Genomic DNA, 12121 nt, shown 5'->3' with positions numbered 1-12121 from the left:
GATCTTCCCGGACTGGGGCACGGACCCATGTCCCCTGCATCGGCAGGCGGACTCCCAACCACTGCGCCACCAGGGAAGCCCTAAGGCTTACTTTTTTAAAAAGTGTTTTTTTGCTTATAAATGAAATTTACATTCCTTGTGGAAGTGCAGAAAAGCACAAGGAAAACAAACCTCCCTTAATCTTGCCAACTAGAAAGAATCACTAAATACACTGAGTATGCTTTGTTGCTATATAAATAAAAATGTAAGTTATATTGTTCATGCATTTTGGGGGGAACTAGTTCATTTGTATATTATGAACACCTTTCCATAAGGATTCTGCCCCTTCGTGGAAGATTGCTTAGAAATAAGGCTTCAGAGCTATCTTCTTCTCTTTTATAATCTATTTGTATCTATATATCTATATCTACATACAGATGTACAAAATCAATATATGTTTATTTAATGCCTGCTACATGTGAGGCTTGTTACTTTGAAGGAATAAAAGATAAATTCATTCAATTTCTCTTCTCTGGGAGCTGATTTTGTAATACGGAGGTAAAACCTGTCCATAATTAAGAGGAGAGGGAATTTCTTACATGTGGGAAATGAGGAATCCCTTCCTGGAGAAAGAAGTGATTTGAGTTGTGCTTCAAAGGCTAAGTGAGGTTTGGGTATCTGGAGATGTAGAAGGAGAGGATGGAGATGGTGGAAAGGTGGAAACAGCATGTGCAAAGGCATGGGAGGTAGATTAGTGACAAAGAGTCTTGTTTAGCAAGAGTTTCAAGTACAGACGAGAGAAGCAAAGGTGAGTTGGGGCCTAGTTCAAGGAAGATCTTCAGGGATAGGCTGAGGAGTTTGGATTTTATTCTGTTTATAGGAGGACAGTGGCATGACCAGGGACATATAATTGGCACTGCTCTGTCCAGGGAGAAATGTGGAACCAAGTGGAGAGATGCACGGGCAAAGAAAGACACAGAGCAGGGGAGGAAAAAAATAGCGCCCTGAACTACAATAAGTAGTAATGAAAACGGAGAAGCAGGAAACACAAGAGTCATTTTTTTGCTAGATAAGGGAAAATACTGGAAGAGATCCTGAGATTTTGAATTTAGGTAACTAGGAGAAGGGCTGGTTAGACATTACGCAATATGAGGAACGTTAAAGACCGTGTGCTGTGGAGCTTGCCATTGCTGCAGAAGCATTTTTTTCATCATTTTTTCATCAGGCCATGAGTGGCCACCATATGCAGCACTCTTCAAGGAGCAATCCTTGCCTTGAATATTATCTGGCAAGCACTTGAAGTAATGTAAAAGGCAACAGACCCATCTCTTTGAAGACAATTAAACATATAGTGTAATCTAAATGCATTCTGTAGTTGGAATTGGCTATTACTGGCTATATGTTTGGGCTTATTTAAAAGGGTTTATTTGTTGCCAAAATTGCTTGAGAAGTCTCTTCTTTTTAACATCAGCCCTACAGTCCTATTTATTGTTTCCAGGCTTGGATCTGGACAAATTGGAGACTGAACTCAACCTAGTCCCAGGTCTCTAGAACTATTTTTGAGTAGACTGGGATTTTTTTAAATGTCCGTTTTGATAATAGAGGTAGACCTTTTATGCTTTTAGTCCAAATTGCACTTGAAAATTTGACATCCCCTAACTTTTTTTTTTTTTGCGATACACTGGCCACTGTTGTGGCCTCTCCCGTTGCGGAGCACGGGCTCCGGACGCGCAGGCTCAGCGGCCATGGCTCACGGGCCCAGCTGCTCTGCGGCATGTGGGATCTTCCCGGACCGGGGCACGAACCTGCGTCCCCTACATCGGCAGGCGGACTCTCAACAACTGCGCCACCAGGGAAGCCCTCCCCTAACTTTTTTTTTCCATTTTTTTCCAAAATAAAAAATTCTTATTTCACTCAAGTTTAGCAAGACTCGAACCGTTTTTTTGTTTTCTTTTTTTAATACAATTTTAGGGGGCTTTGAAAGCACTTATTTCTGTCTGTTCCTGGTACTTGTTAGCACCTTATTTCAGAATCAATAATAATGAGATGTTATTTAATGGTGCTCTGTATTGAACCCTTTACATACATTCTCTTTCTCACTGATTATCACAGCACAGCACTTTCCAGTCGTGAAGAAATTCAGAATTCTTTTCATCAGATTCCTAGGATAGTACCTTGCCCAAAGTAGATACTCAGCAAAGATTCTATAGATTGATTCCAAAGTGAGGACAGGAATTCACTGGGACCAGTCACGGAAGCTAGTGACAGAAAGAAAGCAAATCTACCCCATGTGTTTCTTCTACTGATCAAGATAGAGGTGTGCTTTACACACGGAACACTCTCAGGCTTTCTGCTGCTTCTTTTATGGGAATGACTGGCATTTGCGGTACTACTCATTTGCAAAATTTCTTATAGCATCAGAGATGTGAGTGAATAAACAGCTGTGTGCACATGCTACAAGAGACGTTCTACTTTTTAGTAAAGTAGCTCTTTTCTTTCTCGTAGATCTGTTCCCAGTTGAGTACCAGACTGGAGAAACAGCAAGCAGCCAGCAAGGAGGAGCTGGAGGTGGTAAAGGTGAGGAAGAATGAAACAGTCCTGTGATACACTTTCTTCCAAATTCATGTAGTCTTGAGTGAGCAGCTGGTAGGAGGATCCCAATATGTGGTGATGCACCACAGGCAGGACAGCCTGTAGACACGACCCCACCCCACCTTTGTTTTAAAGGAGTTAGGAATTAGGGTGAATAGGGTCCCTCTTCTGACTGGGGTGTGGGCCAGAGGAAAGGTTATGTTCCCAGAAATCTTTTGGGCTATCAGAGACAGGTAACAGGAAAGGAGGTAGGATTTCAGCATTGTCACAAGAGGCCCCTGAGCTTTCTTGGTTGTTGGAAACCTGGAAACCCGAACCCTCAGCAGCCTGCATCCCAACTGTGCCTGAATTGATGTGACTTCCTTGTGCAACCCAGTAGGATCATCCCATTAATCTCTTAAACAGTGGACACCATGGGCAGTATAGAGCTCAGCTGGAGGAAACACGTTGGGTAACTGATTTTTCCACCAAAAGTAGAGATTTGTTTTTAAAGAAAACATGCAGCATTTATTTCTATGCTGCCCCCTGGTGGTAAAACTCCTTATGCTGATTACCTACTTGAAAAAAGTGATTGTTTATTGTATAGAAAAAGCAGTAAACCAAATGGATTGGTATTCCTAAGAAGCAGTGTTGGTATAGCCAGCTCTTGGGGCCAGTGTTACAGAAACCTGATATAATTCTATTTGAATATATTCAGCTTTATATTAGTAAATAAATGCATCCTAGGCACTTTCGTATATCACTTAACAACTTGACAAGTTATTTAACCTCTCTCAGATTTATTTTGTATTCTGTAAAATAGAGATAATATTACCTACCTCATAAGGTCATCTTGAAGATTAAATAAGATCCTGTTAATAAAGTGCTTAGTCTAGTACTTGGTACACAATAAATGCTCAGTAAATACATATTTTAAAAGTTGTAACCTGAAAATCTGAGACATGAGAACTGAAAATAGGAACTTTGTTCTGAGAAGGTGACTTTTTGGGATTCAGGCCTGGGACACATGCTTGGACATATCAAGAGGAAGAATTTTGTGACCAGCTGAATATGGAGTGAAGGAGAAGCTAATGGAAAGATGACACCAAAGTCTTTAGGCCTAAATGGTGGGGTAATGCACAGTGACACAGAAGTGTGGGCAGAGTTGCTTTGTGTGTGTGTGAAGAGAGGGGTATAGTTACAGTTATGGACATGCTGAGCTTGTAACAGTAGGACATCAAAATAGATCAAAATTCTGTAGTATCTCTCTTTTTTTTTTTCTTTTTTGCGGTACGCGGGCCTCTCACTGTTGTGGCCTCTCCCGTTGCGGAGCACAGGCTCCGGATGCGCAGGCCCAGCGGCCATGGCTCACGGACCTAGCCGCTCTGCGGCATGTGGGATCCTCCTGGACTGGGGCACGAATCCGTGTCCCCTGCATCGGCAGGCGGACTCTCAACCACTGTGCCACCAGGGAAGCCCTGTAGTATCTCTTATCTCTAAACTTTTTGAAGATATTTTAAGAAAACAGTAGCACTGTTGTCTTGAAAAGAGTTGCCATTGTTCAGTGCTCTGTGCTTGATTGGCAATCCAGGCATGTGGCAGAGTTGCTTTTATCACCTTGAACAATAATGATCATCTTCACTTGAACAAAAGAACGTAGACTTCACTTGTTGCAGGGGTAGACTTAGGTTAGTCGTAATGACCTTCCTCAGTCTACCACAGGGAAGTTACTTAAACTCTTAAATTTCTTCATTTATAAAATGGGGGTGATAATACCTAATCATAACTAAATGAGGTAATGCATGTAGCATATATGCCACGGGGCTTGGCATCTAGTAAGGATAATGGTAGTACAAAGTTTCTAGAAAAGATTTGAGAGAAATGCTATAATACTTTCTATCCCCAGAGTCTCTCTAGAGATACTGTAAGAAAAAGTAGCACCTGTCTTGGATAGTTGGGTTTTGTGCCGACTATAACCATTTTGGTCATAGCACAAGAAAAATAGTTACTTTTATAAATGGGCCTGCATTTGATGGCCACAAGCAGTGTCTTAAGAAAAATCATATTGCATTGTTTCAGGACATGTTTTATGCTGTGAAATGCAGTTTGATGTTGGTTATCTCTTTTGGATATTTCAGGGTAAAATGATGGCATGTAAACACTGCAGTGACATTTTCAGCAAGGAGGGTGCTTTGAAAGTAGCAGCCATAAGCAGAGAGGACCAGGGAATTGAATTGGATGATGAGAAGGACTCTCTTAAGAAGCAACTGAGGGAAATGGAGCTGGAATTGGCACAAACCAAACTGCAGCTGGTGGAGGCCAAGTGTAAAATCCAGGTTGGTGATTTGATAAAAGATCAATTAAAAAAAATAAACAGTTAGTGGTCTAGGATAGTCTAGTACTGTAGAGCCGGCCTATCGAGCTCAGAATCATACGATGTTACCATATAAGATGAATACATTTTCTGCCCACAAATGAGTTGCATTTTACATCATTTTTAAACACTGATATAAACACATAGTTTTAAATAAATTTTTAATAACTAAAATTATATGTATCTTGTGAGAACTTAAGCATACGCCTTTTTAGTTTACCCTGGTATTTTTTGGCCATGGTCCTTTCCCATTAAACTTGGTCACTTAGCTGATCCTGAAAGTTGAAAGGCCAAACCCCTCCTGTTATCTTGCCCCTGACAGTTGAACGTTGGCTGACAAGCCATTCTTTTCTTTCTTTGGAGCTTCTTTTCATCTTTACCTGATTTTGCCAAATCCCTTTCCCTGTAATCTCTTTCCATATTGGAGGATATCAGAATTAGAAAAGCAATCCTGGCTTCTGATGGACTGTTCCCACTTCTTTCCTACCAGTGACCCTCACCCTTACCGTGTCCTGCCATGGCACCTGCTGCGCCACACTAACGATCCTGAACTCTTTCTGCTTCTGACCTTGTACGTCCTCAGGGGCACAGGCCATGTGCTTGGAACTAGAATTTACTCATGCTTACACTATTAGTAAAAATTCATTCCATCTGTATGTTTACGTTTACCTGTGGTTTTAAACATCTTCTCTTAGGCTGCAGCCTAAACCTAGATTTGGACCTAAATTGCCGGGGGAAAAAAGGGTAAAATGAGGTTTCATTTCACTGATCAGAGAAAGCACAGATTCTGGTTTTTAGTGGTAATTCTTTTAGCTCTAATTTTTTTTCTTGCATTCAGAAGCCAACTAAATCTCACCTGGGTTTTGTAGGAAGAAAACTGCGGCTGTGTAGACCTGTGGATTCCAAAAAGCTATACTCTAATTTTGTTGGCAGAGAGAAGATATTTATGTAACTCAGATGATTTTCTTTCTTGAATTAGGAACTTGAACATCAGAGGGGAGCCCTTATGAACGAAATCCAAGCTGCAAAAAACTCTTGGTTTAGCAAAACCCTTAACTCTATCAAAACGGCCACGGGAACGCAGCCACTGCAGCCGCCACAGGCCACCCAGCCCCCCAAGGAGAGCACATAGGTCCAGCCTCACCCAAGTACAAGAGCACAACGATCAAAGCAACGGAAACCCAGGATGATTCCTGGTGTCCCTTTAAAAGGAAGGAAAGGAGGCCAGAAAGCAAGCCAGGATCTTTCAGTAGCTCTTACTCTTTCTTGTATGACACTTTTAAAAAAGGGATGTTATTTAAACTAACCTGATTTATGTCGAATACCTGTTTTTGTGCTTCTTCATGGAAGACTGTGTTCTGATCCATCATAGTATTACACATTATTTTACATGCCTGATGTTTGGTTGGAAATAAGTAATTCAGAACTAAATGCTTTTTATTTAGAGCTAATTATTCATATTATTTTTATCTTACATAAAAATGGAGTTGTCTTTTATTCCAAGGTTGAAGTGATAGGCAGGTATTTGTCACAGCAAAAAAAAAGATTGCAACCTAAACCTCTTAACTTTTCAGGATTTATTCAGATAAAGCACACTGTGGGGCCAGTCATGACCACTGTCAGGTTTCCTCCTGAAAGTGATGCCCAGGATAGTGATAATCCTATCCAAAGGAAAGAACAGACCTGGGATTGAACAATTCCCAAAGACAGTTAGTTTATTTTTATTTCCTGTTGGGTACATCTGGAAATGAAGTGCCAAGAACCATGGAATAAGATAGGCTATTGAAAACACATACTAGATAAAAAGAACTGAGATTTTGATAAATGCAGGATAAAATAAATCATTTTGGTCCTGGTCTTCTAACAGGTCCTTTTAAGAACTCCACATGGGAATTGCGAGTTCCTAAGTAAGAACACAGTTGTGACTTCTGGCAAATGTAAAGTCAGAAGTGGATATTATGAGTTGCATCTTTAGGAAACCTTCACCAGAGAAGCCTAGAAAGGCCCAGGAACAGCTGTTGTGCTTAGAATGGAATGTAGAACCATGGACAGAGTATTCATTTAATGTTGACATATACTTGCTAAGGAAACACTAATATACTGTAACTTTGTTAAAGTTATGAAATGGGAAATAGAAGTCAGCTTCATATCATCTTAGTTTAATATTAGGCAACTTTTTCTGATTTCTGTAGCTTCCTAAAAATGTTCCCTTGGTACCCCTAGATGAAGAGATGCAAATGCATTTGTAACATTTTTGATTGCATATACAACATTTATAGAAATGCTTATCTCATGGAAAGGTAAAGCTATTGTTTAAAAGTTGATGGAAGTATTTTTTTCAATTATATTTAACATGTCTTTATAAATAGTCCTTGCAGGAAATCCTTTGGTAAGGGAAAAACTAATTTTCCCATTTTTTAAGCTATTTTGGAGGGCTTTGGTCCTTTACAGCAACCAAACTACTGTCAGCTATGTATAGTAACATTTATTGATACTCATGCTTGGCTTCACTGTTGAACATATTCTTTGCAAAGTATCTCAAACTCTGTAGTGCCAGAGTGACTCTCATCTGTGCCATATGTTGCAGTTAAAAGTAACACACTCTTGGAAGTAAAAATCATCTAAGAGCCATCTCAACTCCAGGAGCATGTACTACAAGTTGCTCATGATGGATCCTTTCCTCTAAAATAATCATTAAACTCTAAAAAGTGAAATCCCCTTCATCGGTAAGTGTTCGTATCATCTACAGCCCATAAAACTGATGTGGTTTTTTGTTATCCTTCTTTACACTCATCAAATAATACTTTTCTTACAGAATTCTTTTTTTTTTTTTTTTGGTCCTGACATCTCTCATCATAGTTTTCATTTCCTTTCGCCCAAAAGGAAAATAGCATTCTGAGTATCTGTGTTGACTCTAACATTCCCAACGTGGTGGTTTAGAAAAATTAATTTTGTTTTCCTTTTTTTTTTTTTTTGCAGAATATAATGGCTAGAAAATTGCATCTTGGTACTTGTTTCTGTAAATCATTTAATACAGTTTGTTAGCTTTACTGGTACTTTACGCTTTGATCCCAAGAAGCCTTGTACAAGTTGCCTTATCAGATGGCTAGCTAAATTAAAGATGTTCTTTTGTGTTTTGTGAATCTCATAATTCTACTGTACAGAGCTCTTTTTACATTTCACAGAATGCCTAAATTGCGTAATTTTCCTTAAATGGTAGTTGAGAGAGAAATAGCTCTAGGTCCAGTTCTTATCTGTAGACCTGGCTCAATTTCATAGCCCATTACATTTTTTTTCTTTAAACAAAATAACTAGGTACATATATTCCAAACATTTAATAAATCTGTCTTTTTTCATTTTCTTTTAACTCTTTTAAAAGATTACAATGGCCATCCATAGATTTTTTTTTTTTCCTTCTCCAGTTCCATATCATACTTGGGTATGTGTATTGGTACCATAGTCTAAACTGTCCCTCACTGCAGTGTCTTTGGGTAAGTAGCAATAGCAAATACAGAAGGAAAGAAAATTCAAAAGTTGGTGTATTAATCATACAATGTTATAATAGCACTATCCCAGACCCCATGCCCTTCACCATGTGTTGTTTGAAAACTCATGCATTCCAGCATTAAATAACTGCTAGTTTTAATTTCTCTTCTTTTGAAGTATAGTTGAGAATTGCTACTCTTCTCTTGATTTCTTTTAGAAAGAGATTGACCAGCTCAAATATCCAGGAAATTTTCCGATATTCTAGAGTGTTTTTCATCTTTTCCTAGCATACATTATATAAAACATTCCTCCAAAAATCCAACATTTGCAACATTCTGAGAAGTGACGATTTCTCCTTTCATTAAATTCTGCAGAATAAATTAAGAGAATGAAATTCAATTGGATAATTCAGTCATTAGCTTTTATATCTTGAGAATCTTAACACATTTCCTTAAAGCTGAAAGAAACCAAGCTGAATTTTGCAGTGCATATGTTTGCTAGCTTCCCACATCCTGAGCCATGGCACAATTTGGTTATATTTAATTACATACAATTTAATGCAAATAAATTCTCAGTTGCCTAATGGTCTGTATATGAATGCCTATCAGAAACATTAATAGGAATGTCACATAGGCTTATGACCCTATCTTTCCATGAAACCAATAATTCTCTTCCTCTCTCCCAACTATTAAGTTAGTAATTTGTTCTTCATTGGCTTTCTTAAATTTCCAAAATAAAGTAGAAAAGTAATGTTTGTACTGATGTTGGGGTATTTAATAATATTTATCTTGTTTCATTGTTTTCAAAAATTCCATCTTCTTATACTATGTATTAATATTCATTTTTCTCAAACCCTTACTCCATTTTCTTAAAATACTTTCTGGTTAATAACTAGTAGCTTCATTTCCTACCTAAAGTAAGAAAAACAAGAGAATACACAGTTTAGGGCACAAGAGATGAGAGTTAGATCCTTAAAGGAATTGATTAGTTACTGAGGATGAGAATCACATACGTAACTAATGTAAGGGACTGAGTTTTCTTTTTCTTGAGCTGAAATTAGTCTACTCATTATTCTGCTAAGGTGGTTGTCTGATTTCAAGACCCTTTTAGGGAAGAAAAAGCTTTCAAAAAATTAAATACCCTGTTTGTTTTATCTTTCTGGAAAAGAACACTTTTAATTACTTAGTAAGATTATTCTGTTGTATAATTTACACTTAAAAAAAAAACCACTCTAAAGTAGCTCCGATTCTCTTGCTTCAATTACAGGTAAATGAGAGCATGGACAAACTCTGTTGTTTGATTTGAATGCTGTGAGATTTGTGTGTGTGTGTGTGTGTGTGTGTGTGTGTGTGTGTGTGATCGGTAGAATTTTATATGGAGTATCCCTGCCTCTTTGGTATACCCAGGTACCATGCAACTGAATATATACATGGCGATCAGATACAGAAGGCCAGACACAGCTCAGTGGCCTGTGTTTCCTACTACCAGATATATAAAACTCTCTCTCTAGTTGCCATGCTGATTGTCACATTGAACTGGAACTGCTCCAAAACATCCTTCCTCTCTCATAGTGGCTTCCATATAATACAGGCAAAGCCCTTAGGGATTTCCTTATCTTTCAAGAGCTACCAAAATGAATACTTCAGTGCAGGCTGCACCTCAATAGGAGATGATGATCTTGAGTTGTAAGGAGAAAAGTGGATGTTTATAAGTAGCTTAGTGACTACAGTCAATTGTCAGAAGTCCCTGTCTTAGCTTCCATCTAAAAGACTACACGTCAAGCTTATCTCCGAATGTATTTGCTACCTGCTATAAAAACATGTTCATCAACACGTCCTACTCTCCCCACCTCCACTCCTGGTTTATCATTAGTGGTATTCTGCAAACGTTAAGAAAAAAGAATCATTGAGTAGAAGATGAATATTTTGAGTTACTTTCCTTTTTCATTGGCAATAAGTTAACATGTAAAATCTTTTCTGTTAAAATGTAACTTTTAATAACTATATATTATATATGGAATAAAATATAGGAAACTGAATGGTAAGGACATAAACACATCAAGACTCTGGTGTCATGAAAGCACAAGAATAAAGCCTGGAAATGGCCCCAGAATCCAAGATCCCAATAGCCTTTGCATCAGTTTCTCTATTTTTGGTATTTTGCATAATGTATGAATCCTTAGTTCAAATAAGGAAGAAAGTTTCTCAGTCAGCCCCACGTCATTTCTTTCAACTCCTACCTGTCCCTTGCTGAGGAGGTAGTAGAAATTCTGTGCCATCTATTTTTATGAATTCTATGATTTTGCCCATGGCTTCTCCAGTGAAAACAGGTTCCAGAATAAAGGAGTTGATTAGCTCAAACAGTGCTAATTGACTACAAAAGAAATTAGTGAGCAGCCTCTCTCCTCTATCACCACTGACCAATTAGATGTTTCCATAATTCCATGTATTATGTATAGTACACTCTATAAATGTAAATGTAATGCTTGTTAAGAAAGTGCAATTTATTGTACATTGTCCCAACAAATGTTTACTTTTATAATTGTTATGAACTTGAATTGGATTAGTATCTTGTTTTCATGTGTGAATGAAGCCTTGTGAAATAAACAAATGCAACCGAGAAGGTAGCAAGATGACTGTTTTTGTGAGCCAGTGATGTTTTCAATGCTTTGTGTTGCTCCTTTGGCCCCATTAAGCAGTAATAAACATTTGTTCTGAAACCCATATGGCTTTTTAATTTTTTTCTAGTTGATTTTATTCTGAATCATCTGAACCCAATGTTTGTGAAAAACTTATCTGACACTAGACTCTAGTCAATTTAGCAAGAAGAAATATACAGGAGTTTGCTCCAGGTTATACCCTGCAAAATGATATCCTGTACAGCAGGTACAGCCAAGTGCCCTGTATTCCTCTCTATAGTGATTCCTTGGTTGGAAGTAACAAACTCTCTTAAGCTAGCTTAATAATAATAAGGCAATTAATTAAAAGGAAAAAAAGTATATTTAACTCATAGCTACCAAAGGCCAAACCATTGGGCCTGAAGAGGCATGGGGACAAGGGACTGGAATGCCATCAGGAACCTAAGCAATTGTTCTTATAATCGCTCTTCTGCTTCTCTTGCCAGGTGATGCTTATCTGCTGCTGCTTCTCTCTCTGAAAAGAGGCATCCCCTGCTTCTAAGTGCACAACTTCCAAGTTTACATGTCCTCTCTTCAAGTGACCAGCAGAGATGGGCTGGCATCTCAGTGTCCCAGTTTCAAAACCTTGCAAATATCTGATTGGCGGGCTTCCCTGGTGGCGCAGTGGTTGAGAGTCCTCCTGCCTACGCAGGGGACACGGGTTCGTGCCCCGGTCTGGGAAGATCCCACATGGCGCGGAGCGGCTGGGCCCGAGAGCCATGGCCGCTGAGCCCGCGCGTCCGGAGCCTGTGCTCCGCAACGGGAGAGGCCACAACAGTGAGAGGCCCGTGTACCGCAAAACAAAACAAAACAAAAAATCCGATTGGCTGATCCTGGATTGGGTGGCTGCTCCTCATCTTTCAGAGTACAGCACAGTGGGTGACATCATATAATTCAAACAGAACTCCAGAGGCTCTCTTGAAGTGGAGGCAGGGTGCAGAGAATCCTGATTTGCGTTTTGTTCTAATTTGCGTTTTGTTTTGGGTGTCCATGGAACCGAATGAATGCCAGATTAGTCAGCTCCTCTTAGAATT

At 38.9% G+C, this 12121-nt stretch overlaps 1 protein-coding gene across 10 annotated transcripts in view; it reads left to right on the top strand.

Moving 5' to 3' along the window:
* RABGAP1L (RAB GTPase activating protein 1 like) overlaps positions 1-11133 on the top strand; it is a 684589-nt gene extending 673456 nt beyond the window's left edge. For all 10 annotated transcript variants that reach the window (XM_089921687.1, XM_089921608.1, XM_089921651.1 and 7 more), the window contains 3 exons: positions 2485-2556; positions 4689-4886; positions 5904-11133. In XM_089921687.1, the coding sequence (XP_089777813.1) occupies positions 2485-2556; positions 4689-4886; positions 5904-6056 (423 nt within the window). In that variant the 3' untranslated portion in view covers positions 6057-11133. The remainder of the gene's footprint in view (positions 1-2484; positions 2557-4688; positions 4887-5903) is intronic.
* Positions 11134-12121: the final 988 nt, after the last annotated feature.

The sequence above is a fragment of the Delphinapterus leucas genome, chromosome 1 (assembly GCF_059928025.1).
Source record: "Delphinapterus leucas isolate spDelLeu-1000000601 "Yukka" chromosome 1, BTC_Dleu_Yukka2, whole genome shotgun sequence".
Classification (NCBI taxonomy): Eukaryota; Metazoa; Chordata; class Mammalia; order Artiodactyla; family Monodontidae; genus Delphinapterus; species Delphinapterus leucas.
This window is presented reverse-complemented; position numbering and strand designations above follow the sequence as displayed.